This window comes from Spermophilus citellus, assembly GCF_964194105.1.
Source record: "Spermophilus citellus genome assembly, chromosome: 11".
Lineage (NCBI taxonomy): Eukaryota > Metazoa > Chordata > Mammalia > Rodentia > Sciuridae > Spermophilus > Spermophilus citellus.
In genome coordinates, this window is record NC_138192.1 from 92,472,879 (window position 1) to 92,488,730 (window position 15,852).

Sequence of the window (15,852 nt, forward strand, 5' to 3'; positions counted from 1 at the left end):
CAGCCCCCAGTCCCTAAACGCTGTTTTTTTTTTTAAACTGAAGTTTAGGACCTGGGTAGACATAGTCTGGTTTATAGGAATCAGACCATGAAGTTAGTGTCAGAGGATGATGAGGTTTAGAACTACACAAGTAGTTGGTGTGGGACAAGTAGGATAAATGTACTCAGATATAGTACTATAAAGAATTTCCAACACCCAGAATATTTTATTTATCCAAAGAGATGTTAGCAGACAGTAGATGCTAAACTAGGCTAAACAGTATGCCTCAGATCTTCAGAGAGAGGAATGGTTGGAAACAACAAGGTGGTAAAGAATATATATCTCTTGAAATTATATAGGAACTGGGCTACACACTGGTTACCAAGACAAGGACCCAGGCCCATAAAATAAACAATGAAGCCATGCTTAGGTTGATTGCCGTTGTAATGTTGAGAAGTCAAGGCTGAGATGTTTCAGAGAAAGTTAAGTTTGAGCTTTGAGAGAAAAGGAGTACAGAATCTGGTAGATTCAAAGACTGAAAAACATTATTAATAAGTTTTGATGCTGTATTCTGAATTCTTGGCTTTGAATTGAGAGTTTTTAGCATCTAATACTTCAAAAGAAATGTTGGGCATTTCCATCTATCTATCTATCTATTTATTTATTTATTGTTCAGGGATTTCAATCCAGGGACACTTAATCACTGAGCCACATCCCCAGCCCTTCAAAAACTTTGTTTTGAGACAGGGTCTTGCTAAGTTGCTCAGGCCAGTGATTTATTTTTATTTTTTTAAAATATTTTTAGTCGTAGATGAACATAATACCTTTATTTTGTTATTTAGTTTTTTTATGTGGTGCTGGGGATGGAACCCAGTGCATCATATGTGCTAGACTGCTAGGTAAGCGCTCTACCACTGAACCACAACCCTAGCCCAGGCCAGTGATTTTTAAAGTAAGTTATAGGACTACTAAGGTACTCTGTTTCTTAAATCACTTGATAAATTTACAGTTTTTCTTACAATATGTCCGTTTCGTCTGTTTTCAAACTTGCTGGCTTGAAAGTTGTTTAAGGTTTTTAAGAACTAATTGTGTCTGTGAATCTGTCTTTTTTTTTACCCCTGGATCAACCTTGACAGGATTCTCAATTTTATTTTATTTTTTTTCAGATATCTGCAAACTAGTATCTGTTTTTGTAAATAAATTCTTTTTGTGTTCTGGGGATTGAATTCAGGGCCTTGTGCAGGTGGGGCTAGCATTCTACCAACTGGGCTATATCCCCAGCCTGTAAATAAACTTTTATTGAAACATATGCCAGGCCTATTTATGTATTGTCTATGGTTGCCTTTAAACTATAATGGCAGAATTGAGTAGTTGTGACATAAACTAGACTGTGAAGCCTAAAATATTTACTCTCTGGCCTTTTATAGAACCATCTTCCCAACTCCTGATCTTTATGAAGAAGCAGCTTTTAACTTCGTATTACTGATATTTCTGGTTGTGCTATGTGTTTGTTTTACTTTTCTGTATATTATTGTTCTAGGTTAAGTTGGGTATTTAGTTCATCAGTTCTATCATTCTTGTATTTTTTAAAAATTTATGTGGTGCTGAGGATTGAACTCAGTGCCTCATACATGTGAGGCAAGCACTGTACCACTGAGCTACAATCCTAGCCCCTTATATGTTTAATATAAGCAAGCAAAATTATAAATGTTGATTTAGTCTTATTCCCACCAAAGTTTTATATGAGGTTATCTTGTTATTTTTTAGTTCTGATTATTTTTTGTTTTATGATTTCTTTTCTGACCTATGAGTTATTTAGAAGTGTTCTTCATTTCCAAATAGAAGTGTCCCTGCCTCCATTATTTTTTGTAATGTTTCTTAATCGAATTACATTTTGCTTTGGAGAGCATAGTTTTCATGATGCCAGCTCTTTAAAATTTTTTGAGATTTTAATTATGATCCAGTATGTAGTCAGTGTTTTTGATATATATGGAATGGTATCTTTGGCATTTGTTGGTGGAGTCTTCTCTGTGTGTCTGTTTTAATAAGCTTATTGACTTTGTTATTCAAATCTCCTATATTCTTACTTATTTGGGGGGGGGAGCTACTTGCTATATCAGTAAATAAGAGTTGTGTTTTAAAATCTAGTGTGTTAGTGGAGTTGTCTTTTTTCTTTTTGCATTGTGTAGTCATTTTATTAATCATTTAATGCATTTTGCTATAAAGTCCGTTGTTTGATATTACAAATACAATATATAAATATATTAGATCTCTTAATAATTGCCTGTTACATCTTTTTATCATTGTTTTATGCTATGCTTTTCTGAATTCATGTTTTCTATTGTATCTCCTATAAATACCAGTGGTTGAATTTTAAGGAATCTAGTCTAACAATCTTTTTGTTTTTTAACTTAGAAAATTTGGTCTATTTACATTTATTATAATTACTAATATTTTGGATTAATTTCTATTATTTTATTAGTTTTTCTCTACTTCTTCCTCCCTCCACCACACACACATACTTTATATCTCAAATTTATCATCTAGGACTAGTTTCCTTCTGTTTCAGGTGGATTTAATTTAACTGATTTCTAAATGAAATCAGTAGGATTTAAAATTTTTCTTAATGAAATTCTATTGGTGAAAATCACTCTGGTCTTCTCTACCCCACCAGAAAATATCTTTATTTTGCTTTCTTTCTTAATTACTGTTTATACAAGGTAAATTTTATATTGTCTATGGTTTTTCACAGATACCATTTTATTGGCTTTCAACTTTTTTAGAAGTTAGTGGTTATTCTGTTATTTATTGTCTGTTTTTTAAATTTTCTATTTGTTTCTGCCCCAATTTCTTTCTTTTATCCTCTCTGATTATTAATTTTACTATATTGCTTTTTAGTTCCATTTAGTCACATTTTGTCCCATCACCTCAGATGGGGAACACATAAAAACGTATAGTAGATAATATATAATTGTATAATAATAAAAAGGATACAATTATAATAGTTATAATAATACTAGTTAATATAATAACATATAAGCCGTAAATTATTATTTCCAACCTATTTTAATGCACCTGTGTCTATTTCATTAAAATATGTACAGAATTGAAAACTTGAATGTAATGGGGTAAATCAAGTTTTTGAGGGTCTGATTCACCTGTTTTTCTACTAGTTTTCACGTTTGATGCTTATTTTATGATTTCTGTCTATGAAATTATATTTCTTGGTACTTTAACTGTGGGACTGTTTAGAAGTGAACTTCCTTAGAGGTTGTTTGCTTTTATTTTTACCAGGCAACTGGAGACACTACAACTCTAGGACTTTGAGAAAATAAATTCTCATCGTACTTATTATGAGTTAAGGCCATAGATCTATATAAAGGTGGGTTTGTTTTTATGAAATCTCAAGAGCATATTTTCTGTTCTGTTAGCACCAAAGTTCAAGACAGGTAATTTTCCTTGCACTCCTCTGGGGCTACAGATGATTTTCTTATTCACCCATACATTGGTGTTCAGTGCTTTGAGGTTTGAGTTTTATTGAAGAGCTGTGGACTTTGCCTTTTTTGTCTTTTCTCACATTCCCCAGCCTCAGGCTATGAAGTTTGAAGCTCAGGTTCATCCAGTTTAGCACTTGTATTTAACTTCCTCCTTTGAGATACTGTCCTTATTCTTTTTTGGCCTTATTCTTTTTCCAGCATTTAAGATGTTTTTCCCCACCCCTATTTTATTCAACATTTTTGGTTGTTTCTTTGAAAGGGGATGCAGCAGTAATGGTACCTAGCTCTCTGAATACTAGAAGTAGAAGTCCCGATTGCCTTTTTTTTTTTAAATTAGTTGCTCAAAACATTAAGATGATCTTGCATATCATATATTGTACATTTGATTCAAACGGAGTATGAATTTTTATTTTTCCCACATGTACAGATTGCAGGATCACATTGGTTATACAGTCACGTTTATGCATACTGCCATACTAGTGTCTGTTGTATTCTGCTGATTGCCTTTTGAACTCCCTATCACACAGCATTTACACAGTATTTTTGTGCCAACAATACTTAATCTAGAATTATCATTTGATTAAGATTATAATTTAACTAATAATAAAATGTTTTCTTAGAATTAGTTACCTTCCTTTCTGAAAATAAAGACATCTGTGGTTCAGTTTTTAGGTCCAGTCATAAATCATACAAAGCTAACTTTAAAAAGTCTTTTACAAGATGATACAAATGGAATTTTGGTATTTTGGGCCATGAAAAGAGGAAGTGGGAGAAATAAGTAAAACAATAAGGGAGAATATTTTGTTACTTTATACTTTAATAAAATAAGAATATTGGCATTTTTGAAAAGCTAGCATGGTGCTACAGCTGGCAACTACTACTACTGTGTTGGAGTGTTTTTATTATTTTTTTCAAATATATTATTAATTTGTTAATTAACCACTAGGGGCCATGAAATCTAGATAACTTTTTTTTTTTTAGGGAGATACTTTATAAGTCACTTTCTTCTTATTACTTGAAAGTGAGCTAAAATTATTTCTCCAGCCTTAATTTTCTCCCAGAAGTTTCCTGAAGTAGGGAGATTTCAGTCTAGTTTTTCAGTCTGTAGAGCATGAATGCAGTGACAGTGAATGTGTTTTGTTTTGTTTTGTTTTTTTCCCTCCTGGTAAGATGATGGAAGGCATACTAGAAGATTGCTTACAGATTATGTTAAAAAGTTGTTTTTTGTGGCTGTGCATAGCTGATACTTCTGAAATGTTGTTAATTCAGAAGTTTTCATAGTAATCTAGATTTACAAGTACAAAAAGCAATTTGAGAAGGGTCTTCAAGATCATTGTAGCTACTACCATGCTGAAATTGCAGTGTACTTAGGATGTCATTCTTTAAAAGTATATTTTACTTTTAGCTCCAATAACATTGCACCTTTCAAAAGAACTTAGAGAAGGAATTAATCTTTGATGGTTCTTTGGGAGGAGGGGAGAAGGCTGAAAATAGATTTCTTCCTTCAGTTACACTTTTATATTCAGCTACAAGCTTAAAATAGGAAGCCTGGTCTTATTATAACTTTGCTGTCAGTAGCCAAATTAATTGTCTCAGAACAAACCAGTACAGATTATAGTTGGAAATTTAAGGATAAAGATGTTAGATACTGTATCATGCCATTTACCATAACACATTCTAGGTGGATTACTTAGTTAAGTGAAAGGTTTTAACTATTAGATTAAGTATAGGAGAACATCTATGTATTGTTTGGGTGGAAAGAGTATTTCTAAGCATGGCACCCAAGGCAAAAACTAAGAAGGCTAATGCCAGACTGGGGGGGAGGCACCATATATGATGGAGAATTAATAATTAATACTCCTAATACATTAAATAATTCCTGAAGTCTGAAATTCGTAAGAAAATGAAACAGACATTATAAACTTTAATAATTCATGTATTCATGCATGTACTTTGGATAATGATGTCCATCACATTTCACCATCACTGCTAACCCCCTGCCCCCTCTCTTCCCGCCCCCTTCTGCCCTATCTAGATTTCCTTTATTCCTCCCATGCTCCCCATCCCTACCCCACTATGAGTCAGTTACCTTATATCAGAGAAAACATTTGGCATTTGGTTTTTTGGGATTGGATAACTTCAGTTAGCATTATCTTCTACAACTCCATCCATTTACCTGCAAATGCCATGATTTTATTCTCTTTTATTGCTGAGTAATATTCCATTGTGTATACATGCCACATTTTTTTTTAACCATTCATCTACTGAAGGGCATCTAGGTTGGTTCCACAGTTTAGCTATTGTGAATTACAATTGTAATAAGAATTGTAATGCATTCTGATGTCGTTTATTTAAAAAATAAAATCAATTAAAAAGACAAAAAAGAAAATTAAACAAATTCCTTAAGCAAACAGATTTTAAAATAAGTCAAAACCACAACAAAAAAGTTCAGTTTTATAGTCAAATAAATGCAAATTATAACCAAATGATATTGGTAAACTTTAAAAAGATAATAACCAGTGTTGGGCAAGATTCTAAGAATGGGCTCTTCATAAAATTGTAGTATGATGTGGAATAACTTTTCTAAGGAGTAATTTGGTGGAAGGCATAAATTTCTTAAAATTTAGTTCTATGACCTAACAAGTCTATGTCAAAAAATAATTAGATATATGTGAAAAAATGTATATTTAAGAATACCCTATGTAACTGTGTTTATAGTGTACTGAAAACGAAGGTAGTTTAATTTCTGGAGTGAGATTGTTCAAATAATGTATTATTCTTTCCTATAATGGGATATTATATGACTAGTGAAAAATTATATTATAAAGTACTTTAAAATTTATTTATTCATCAACAAATATTGAGCATCCGGTGCACACTAGATGTATCTGGCAAGTCTTTGCCTTAATATATAATTAAAATATAGCATACATTAAGTGAAAAAAGAATATTACAAATCTGTATTTACATATATACTTAAGTTTATATTGTGTACTGAGAAGTATTATTAGTCTATATTAAAATATCAGTAGTCATTCTAGATGGAAAGATTTCATGCTTGGTTTATTTTCTTCACTTGTATATTTTCAAAAAATTTAAATAAGAAAAATTATTATCAATAAATGTGGCATGCCTGGAGAAAAAATGAATATCTGATTTTCTTTTTCTTTAATGAAAGGAAAACAAGACTAACACTGACAACTTGTGCCAGGTGTGTTTCCTCATTTCTTGTTAGAGCCCTTTATAGTAGTGCTATCCTCCCATTTGTCTCTTAGAAGGCTCTGAGCAATTTTTGCTTGTCCAAAGTCACAGAGCTGGTAAGTGATGAAGCAGGACTCATCTCACATCTGTCTGACATCAAGTCCTATTTTCTTTTTTGTCACTGATCCTGTCTTGATTGAGTACATTTCTTGCTTTTTAAAAACAATCTGATATATTTCTTGGTAGTTCACTATATCTGAGTAAATGACAGAATTTTCTAGTTTAAAGAATTAAAGGTTTTGAGGTTAGGATGACATTTACTATTTTAGTTTAAGGTGTTTGGTCAACTAGCGGCTCTCTTGGCAGTGTCTAAAAATTATTGAATCATGGAAAGGTAGAATTAGATTACTCTTACTAGCGATTAGTCTCCAAGACCTTGATTTTTCCATGATAGCCCTAATTTTTGATAATTTTGTTTTACTTAAGTGATTTGATTATAAGTTTAACTAAAATCATTTAATTTTGAATCTAAGAATTTTCATTTCAGTTCACACTTAAAAATGCTGTCAGACCAGGTATTAACTTTTAGTTAGGAAAGTATTTTCACCATATCATATTATTAAATCCTTTGGTTTTTCATCAGAAAAATGAGATGTGAGTTATATAATATTCTTTACTTTTTCAAATTATCCATAAACTCCATTTAGCCCCCCTCTCCCCCCTGCAAAAAAAAAAAAAAAGAGAGAAAAGAAGAAAAAGAAAACATATAAATAAGTTAAGTAAAACCATGATGACTATTTTGAATAGTTTGGGCTCTGCAAAATGGTAAATAAGTTGGTTTTCTTCCAAAATTTGGCAATTGGAGTAACCATCCTGATTTTTTGTGAATATGGTTTCATTATACAGTGATATGAAATATTTATATTCTTTAGTGATACCTTTTATGCATCAATGAAATATAAATGCTTATGATTTTTATAACTTTATTTTGGATATCTAGCTCACTGTTAATGAAGCAGCTGCCCAACTCTGTGTGAAAGATAATGCCCTGCTTACAAGAAGAGACGAACTTTTTGCTCTGGCTAGGCAGATTTCTCGAGAAGTCACCTATAAATATACTTACAGAACCACCAAGTAAGTGTTAACTAATTGGCGATATTTTTGCATTGCCTGATAGAAGTGGTTTGAAACACTATCCATTGATTGAATATAAGCATTTTTGTGGTTTTTCAAAACACTATTGTTTAAAATTACTTTATAATTAAATTTAATCTTTTAACTTGCACATAAAAAGATAAAAATTGTGCATATTATGAAGTACCTTATGAACATTATATGTTTAAATCAAGCATTTATCATTTTTTAATGATGAAAACATTTAAAATCATTTTATTTTTTGAAATACATAGTACATAATTGTTATTCATGTATTCATAATTGTGTCTATCACCTTACTGTGTAAATACACACCAGAACTTTTTTCTTCTAGCAAAGTGATTTTTGTTGTTTTGTTTAATTCTCCTCTTGTCTTCCTTTCTTTTGAAAGACATAATTTCCCGGTATGTTAATGTTGTTCTTACAGGTAGTTTAAACATTTTTCTCATACTTATTTTGGGTTTGGGGATGTTGATGCAATTCAGAAAAACTTTTTAGACTATTTGCATACCTACAACTACGTGAACTTTTTGAACTCTCTGAGGAAACAGAGTGATTCCTTTTGCAAGGTGCTTGCAGTCTTGAGATTGCCTGAATGTAAAAAAAGATGATAGACTAGTATTTTAAGGGAGATACTTTTAAAAAATTGAATATAAAATGTGAGTTTGAAATAAAAAACAAAGTTGAAAAGAATGATGATTTCAAAATTTATTGTAAACACACCATATTCTTCTTTATCTTATCTTCACTTTAGTCTCTAAGCATTGTCTGTAGGTGTAGGATCATTTTTATTTTGTTCACTTGGTACTGCCAGTTCATTGTTTGCTTGTCTCTGTGGATGCAAATGAACACTTGTATTAGAGTAACTCTGGTTGTTTGTTAAATTCACATCCTGAACACCCTTCCCAGCCTTAATAAATCAATCTGTGGAGATGGATCCTTGGAATTTTAAATTTTTACAGGTATTGCAAATGATTATTGTACATACTGAAGTTTGAAGTTTACTACTATATTATAGGCATTTGCTATCATTTACCATTGTTTTCTCAAACTCACAGTGGCTTCATTTTCTGCCCTGTCTGGGCATCTACATATTTGCCAACGTATAGTAAGTAAAATTATATAGAGTAACAGGATAAGAATATACAGCAATATGGGATTATTCCCAAGATTTTTTTTTTAAGTTGGATAATCAAAAACTGATTTTAGTGATTTTTCATTTTCAGTGATGCATTATACAAAACTTCGAGTATTTTATTTAGATGATTTTCTTTAATCAAAATAATACATATATGTGATGTAAGAAGTCATATAGTACACAAGGTTTATCATGAAACAACAGTTCCTGTCCTCTGCCACCTTCCCATTTCACGCCATAGAAGCAACTGCCTTCAATAATGTTAGCTGTTTTTTGTATATTTTTTAAGTTAAATCTATTTTATTTTACTTTTTTCTTAAATATTTATTTTTTAGTTTTAGGTGGACACATTATCTTTATTTTTTATTTTTATGTGGTGTTGAGGATCGAACCCGGCATCCCACGCATGCCAGGCAAGTGCGCTACTGCTTGAACCACATCCTCAGCCCCAGTTAAATCTATTTTAAATATATTAATACTTTAATATAATTTAGAAGCCCAAACTATAAAAAAAATAGTAAAAAAAAAGATTCACTTCCATTCCTGACTCTTACTCTATTCTAACCTTCCCCAATCTAGGAATTTTAATTGTTTTATTTTCATCCTTCCAGTTTGTTTATGCATTTGTAAACAAATACAAGTAATGCTATCTGTTCACCTCTTTTTTTTTATAAAAGCATATATCTATAATGTTCTTTATTTTGCCTTTATTTAACGTAACATAAGAGAACTGTCTATATTAGTACATACATACACACACATATATATTCCTTATTTTTTACAGCTGTAGGCATTAATTATGTGAATGTACCATTTAATTGGTCCAATGCCCTACTAATGTACACTTGAGTTGTTTTTGGTCTTCTTTTATTAGAAATAACAACATTATAACACCATACATATTTTGTTGATTGTGAAATATATTTTTTTCACGTTTTCACATCTTTTATATTAAGGTATTAACAGTTGAAGACTATTCATAGTTTAGTTGGCAAGAATATTTCAGGGTGATATATGAAATAATTGTGTATCCTAGAATTGAAGAAGTGACATTTCATATATGTGTTTCTACCTCTGGGATAGATTCCCAGCAGAGAGATTTCTGAGTTAAGAGTAAGTACATCTGTAGTGTCAGTAGATAAACAAAATCCACTTTAATCTCATATAACTTTAAGCATTCATCTTAAATGGTCATTTTTTTCTTTAATTATTTGTACTGAGTCATAAAAGGATATCCTCTATTTTTAAAAAAAATTTGGTATATAATATCATGAAATATTTATTGAGTGCTTTTTCTGTATACATGTATACATTTTATACTTGAAATGTGAAATTAATAATGGTGTCTATATAGTCTCTTAATATTAATTTGAAAATGATGAAAAATCATTTTTTCATTATTTGAATGTTTGATATAAGTATGTCATTTCTTATATTGGGGCTTCAAGATTATGTGCTTTGGGAGAAGGTTCTAGACTAAGATGCCTTAGGAATGAAATTTCTTACCTTCTGAAGTTTTTCTCTTCTCTCCCCTTCCCCTTAGGTCAAAATGTGGTGAAAGAGATGAATTATCCCCAAAGAGAATTAAAGTAGAGGTATGGTTACATGTAATGTTTTCAAATACTATTAATGTTTACTTTTGTTTTAAGATGCTTAAAAATAGAGTTTTACTAGTTCAGACTCCCCCCCCAAAAAAAAAATTTGGTTCCAAAAAAATGCACTGAAAAACAACATATAATTTTGTTACTCTGAAGTATCTATAGTATTTTGAACTAGCAAACCAAGCAAATTTTTAAAAGGAGACTATATTGTCTACATTGATGTCCATTCAGTTTATCAGAGGATGCAAAAAATTTGTGTCTTACAAATTTAAAACTCTTTGTGGATTAAACAATTACTTTTATAATCTTCCTTATATCATTAGTCATCAAATACATTCAGAAGAGCTGACTTTTTAGTTTTTTTATATTAACTATCTGAGGAAAATAATTCAGTAGTTGCAAATCATAGAAACTTTATTATAACTAATGGCTTTTGTAAAGGACCATGGTTGAGACTTCTTATTTTAGACTTGCAAGTAGTAAGGCGGGAATTAAGCAACAAGAATGTATTTTCTTCTTAGGGCTCTCAGAAATATAGAACTATTGTTCTGAAAATCTAGTCTATAGCAGAATGGAAATTTGAAGTCAGATGGCTCCGTCTTTCTTCCTTTTTTATGGGATTTTGTGCACTCTTAGCCATCATATTTTAATTTCAAGTTAAAGCAAGTGAGTTATGCTTGACTGCCCTAAATTTCTGTCATAACCTAATATTTTTATGGCAATGATCCTTTATTTATATCAAAGCCAAAATTATTCTATAAAAATATGCATTTCTCTCTTGCTTAAATCTCCCCAGTGGCTTTCTCATGTATTTAGAATAAAATCTAAACTATTCTGGAGGTGTCTAAGATCCTATATGATCTGACTCTCACTTGCTTCTCTTACTATGTTTGCTTCTATATTTTTCTACTCTCTTGTGTTCTAGCTATGCTGATCGCTGTTGTGTTCCTGGATTGTGCCAATCTGTTTGTGTTTCAGCACTCTCCTTTGACTTGCCTCGTTATTTTCTCTAAGCAGCTGTATGTTGCATCTGAGTTTCTACTGACTTCCCTGCCTCCCTTTCTGAAGGGGTTCCTGAACTGCAAAAATCATACTCAGGCTATTATGGGTTTTTTGCTGGCTTTCATAGCACTTAACTACTGTTTGGTGGAATGGTTATGTGTTTGTGTTTAATATAGTATCATTTGTGTCATTGGATGAGAACAGGGCTCTTTTCTTGTGTGTCCACTACGTATACTCAGTTTGCAACAATGCCTTGCACTTAATAAAATCTGTTGGATGAAATAATGAATAGCTGTGGACAAGCACCTTCAATTTCTAAAAACTATCTTAAAGCAATAGTTCACAAAGAAGGGAAGTATTTTGTTCCCCAAAGGGCACGTCTTTTGAAAAGTTGTTTTCATGCTTGTCATATATTCACTGTTAGCTGTGGAGTAATGTTTAAGACGAGTTAATCTCAAATACCTGTCAGAAAATTTGTTGAAATTGTCTAAAAGATTACATTGAGAGATAGTCTAACCAGTGTAAATGTTTTATCCTATTGCACCCTGGGATGAGAGTTAAGAGATCTCTGTGCACTTAGCTGTTAATGACTTATTGCTGCTGTCAGAGAAGGAAGGTGAACATAGTAAACTTGTTGCTGCTAAGGTCTGTGCTGTCGGAGATTTTAAAGGAAGAATTAATACTTCCTTATTAATCCTACTTAGTGGCCAGGAAGAATAATCATCTGCTAGACTAGAAATACATCTACATCACTTTTTTAGTTTTGACCTTCAGTGTGATTGTGATTCAGGCTGCTCTCACACTTAAGCCCTGATTTCCCTTTTTATCTAGCCATAGAGATCATTATTGAACACTGAAATTTGTAGTTTTTGAATGGTTTAAGCTGCTTTTTTTTTAGTTGTTGATGAATCTTTATTTTATTTATTTTTATGAGGTGCTGAGGATTGAACCCAATGTCTCACACATGCTAGGCAAGTGCTCTACCACTGTGCTATAACCCCAGCCCTGCTGTTTTTATTTGACTGTATTTAGTCTTATGCTCTCAGCAGCCCTGATCTGAAATTTAAGCAAATGGTTTCTTGCAGTGTTTTGAGTTTCTTATTAGAAGTCGAGAGTGTTGGGTTATAGCATTAGATGTGAACCTTCTATTCCTTTGAAACATTCTACTAGAGATCATTCAGATATCATTACATATGATGTTTGTTGTTTTATTAGAGTTCACAAAGCCACTTGAACAGTTCTGGATTCAAATTTAAATAATCAGTGTTTCCTTTTCCTGTGAATAACAATTCTATTCCTTCCTAAATAAGACATGTAACTAATCAGTATCAAACTTCTTGCATTCTTCTATAAACACTGTACTCTTGATTTTGTTTTCAACATATAAAGGCTTTAGCTTTGAATTTAGGACAGTGATTCACTTTTAGTTGTAGTTTTTTTTTAAGAGAGAGAGAATTTTTTTAATATTTATTTTTTAGTTTTCAGCAGACACAACATCTTTGTTTGTATGTGGTGCTGAGGATCGAACTCAGGCCGCACGCATGCCAGGCAAGCGCGCTACCACTTGAGCTACAGTACCCAGCCCCATGTAGTTTTGTTTTTAATTTTGTTTTGGTTTTGCCTAGTTTTTCAAAAGAATTTATGAGTCATCAATATCTCTTTAAAAGTGTCTTTTGTGTGTGTGTGTGTGTGTGTGTGTGTGTGTATGTGTGTGTGTGTGTGTGTGTATATATATATATATATATATATATATATATATATATATATATATATATATAACATATATAGTGTAATCTTTTTCAAAATGTGCAGTCTTGGTTTAAACCCTTGTCTAAATTCTGTTGCAATGTCATCTAAGAGTTTTAGGTACTAGAGTTGATCATTTGATTTTGGAAGCTAATAATGAGGTGTAGCTAGTGTTGGCTATAAAGGTTTCTACTGTTTTATGACTTCTCACTGAATGTGACTGGTTTATTTATGTCTATCTCCTATGTGACTAATGAGGAGAAGGAAACTTTCTGACATGCGAAGGGATATGTGTAGGGTTTTACTGAAGAGGTATTTGAACTGGGTTTTAAAGGGATAGAGGATTTAAGAAGTTAGGGATACCCTTGGGGGTTTGGGGTAGTGTTAACACCAAAAGTAAACTTAAACTATCATGGAAAATATACAGAGGTAAGAAAATACTAGGTATGTTTAGAGACAATAAGTAGAATAGTTTGTTTAGATATGTAATTGACATAGGGTACCACATAGATAAAACTAGAAAGATTTTAGAACTTTTGAAATACTTTTACTCTTATTTCATTTTACTGCTTGTTTTTTGATTCTCAGCTTATTATTATTTTTTAAAGAAAGTAATATGACAGATTCCTAATTACTAGGTCCAAATTGAAACAAGTTCTTCTATAATCTGTCAACAACCAGTAAACATACATGCCAAGTTGCTCATTTTTTTCACCTTAAAAAGATAATTTTTACAATAAACAAAAATAAATGCAATGTTCAGTAGGTAAAATAGAAATGATATCAAAATAATATATAAGGGAAAAAGAAACATTTTCTTGCTTGCTATCATCAGTGCATTAAAGTACACAAGTAAAAGTAATGTATTGTTCAAGTTCAGTATGATCTTTCCTTGTTATATTTCCCTGGTCTGTACTTGAAGAGTTGGGTGGAGTGAAGCTTTAAAAATACTTCTCTGATTTTTCTTCCTGGAAAGCACTTATGTTGTATGTTTTTCTCTCTTGAGGACAGCTACTGTTTGATTTTTGTCTTTTTAATATTAGTATGAAATATTAGTATACATTGTATAGAAGTACTCAGGATAACCTGTTGTCCTTAAATACTACTCTTCCTTACAGGGTATTTTAGCCATTTTAAAAAATAGAGTCTTTGATCTTTATTTCTTTAATTCCTATAGTAAATGAGATAGCCACAAAGGAGAGAGAGGAAAAAAAAAAAAAAAAGATAGCCTGCTAGCTTATGTAGGGTTTATGGAAACTACCACTTGTAGGGAACTTCTAGGGAAAGTACCTCTTCATCCTTATGTGTTAGTTACTAAGGCTTGGGAACACTTCTGCCCAGAATAGATGAGCAGCTTGTGTGAATCCATTTTAAGCCTAACTGAAAACAAAGTATGTGTATTCTTATTCTTTTTTATCAGGGACTCCAAATCTTGTTGTGGGGCAATTATAAAAACAATTACTTTTTATTCACTGTTATGTGCCATGTTCTGCTAGGCATTGAAATTTATTATCACAAAACTTCTTTTCTGTCCTCTATAAAAGCTTTATGATTTTTCATTTTATAGCCAATACTGACCCGGAAAGGTCCAGTAACTTGCCCAAGTTGTCACCTTGCTATCCAGTAGCAGAATTAGGGTTTCCAAACTTTGTTTCACTTCTCAACTTCAAAGGAAAGCTACCTTTCGAGGTAATAATGCATATTCACAAAGTACCTCAGGTATTCAAAAAAAAAACACTATTGGGTTTGGACCTGTCTAGGGTATGAAGGGCAAGTACATATAGAGGACTAGTGGTCTCTGAAGAAGAGGAGGAATGGCAGTTATTATTTTCTAATCCAGGGAAGCTTATGTAGTAAACATCTGTAAGTTTTGAGTAGAAAATTTTAACAATGTAAATGACAAAATGCATTATATATAAGCTATATGATTTGCTCATTGTTTAGAATGAATAAAAACTGTGTTAGGAAGATATAGTAAATCAAGAAAAAATAGTCCAATTGATTTATACACTCCCTATGACAGGACATTTTTAAGATGGCTTGACAGCTAGTTAAAGGAATAAAAAATGAAGAGCCAGAGACCATGACTCTCTTTTTTTATTCTAAATTTTTAAAAATTTTAGTTAAAAGTAGATTTAGTTGGTGCATTTTTCAATAACAAGTTCCATGAATAAACTCATTACCTCCAGTTTTTCAAGGAGCACCTTAGAAGGGATGAATGGTATGTAAAGCCACCAGTCTCAGGACTGGTGATGGCAGCTGACTAAATGAACTAATACTTGGTTCATATCTCATCAGTAAATTTTCTTCACTTATTGGAATTGCTAGAAATAAGGCAGAGATGGGAAGTGACAGCTTTTTTGACTCTGTGGGGTTAGGAAAGCAAGCAGTTAGAGACAGCCAGATGATAGAAATGAAATTTGTTAATAGAACCCAGAAAGAGAACTGGGGATTGAAGAAAGACTTAGAGGAAACATCTGCTAGTAGGTTCCAGTAGGGCGGGGGTGGGGCTGTGAGAAGCAGGAGGGAAGAG

At 31.9% G+C, this 15,852-nt stretch overlaps 1 protein-coding gene across 7 annotated transcripts in view; it reads left to right on the forward strand.

Annotated features, from left to right (window-relative positions):
* Positions 1 to 15,852, forward strand: part of NAB1 (NGFI-A binding protein 1) — a 47,184-nt gene that overhangs the window by 14,864 nt on the left and 16,468 nt on the right. For all 7 annotated transcript variants that reach the window (XM_081261512.1, XM_081261517.1, XM_081261518.1 and 4 more), the window contains 2 exons: positions 7,678 to 7,811; positions 10,514 to 10,565. In XM_081261512.1, the coding sequence (XP_081117638.1) occupies positions 7,678 to 7,811; positions 10,514 to 10,565 (186 nt within the window). The remainder of the gene's footprint in view (positions 1 to 7,677; positions 7,812 to 10,513; positions 10,566 to 15,852) is intronic.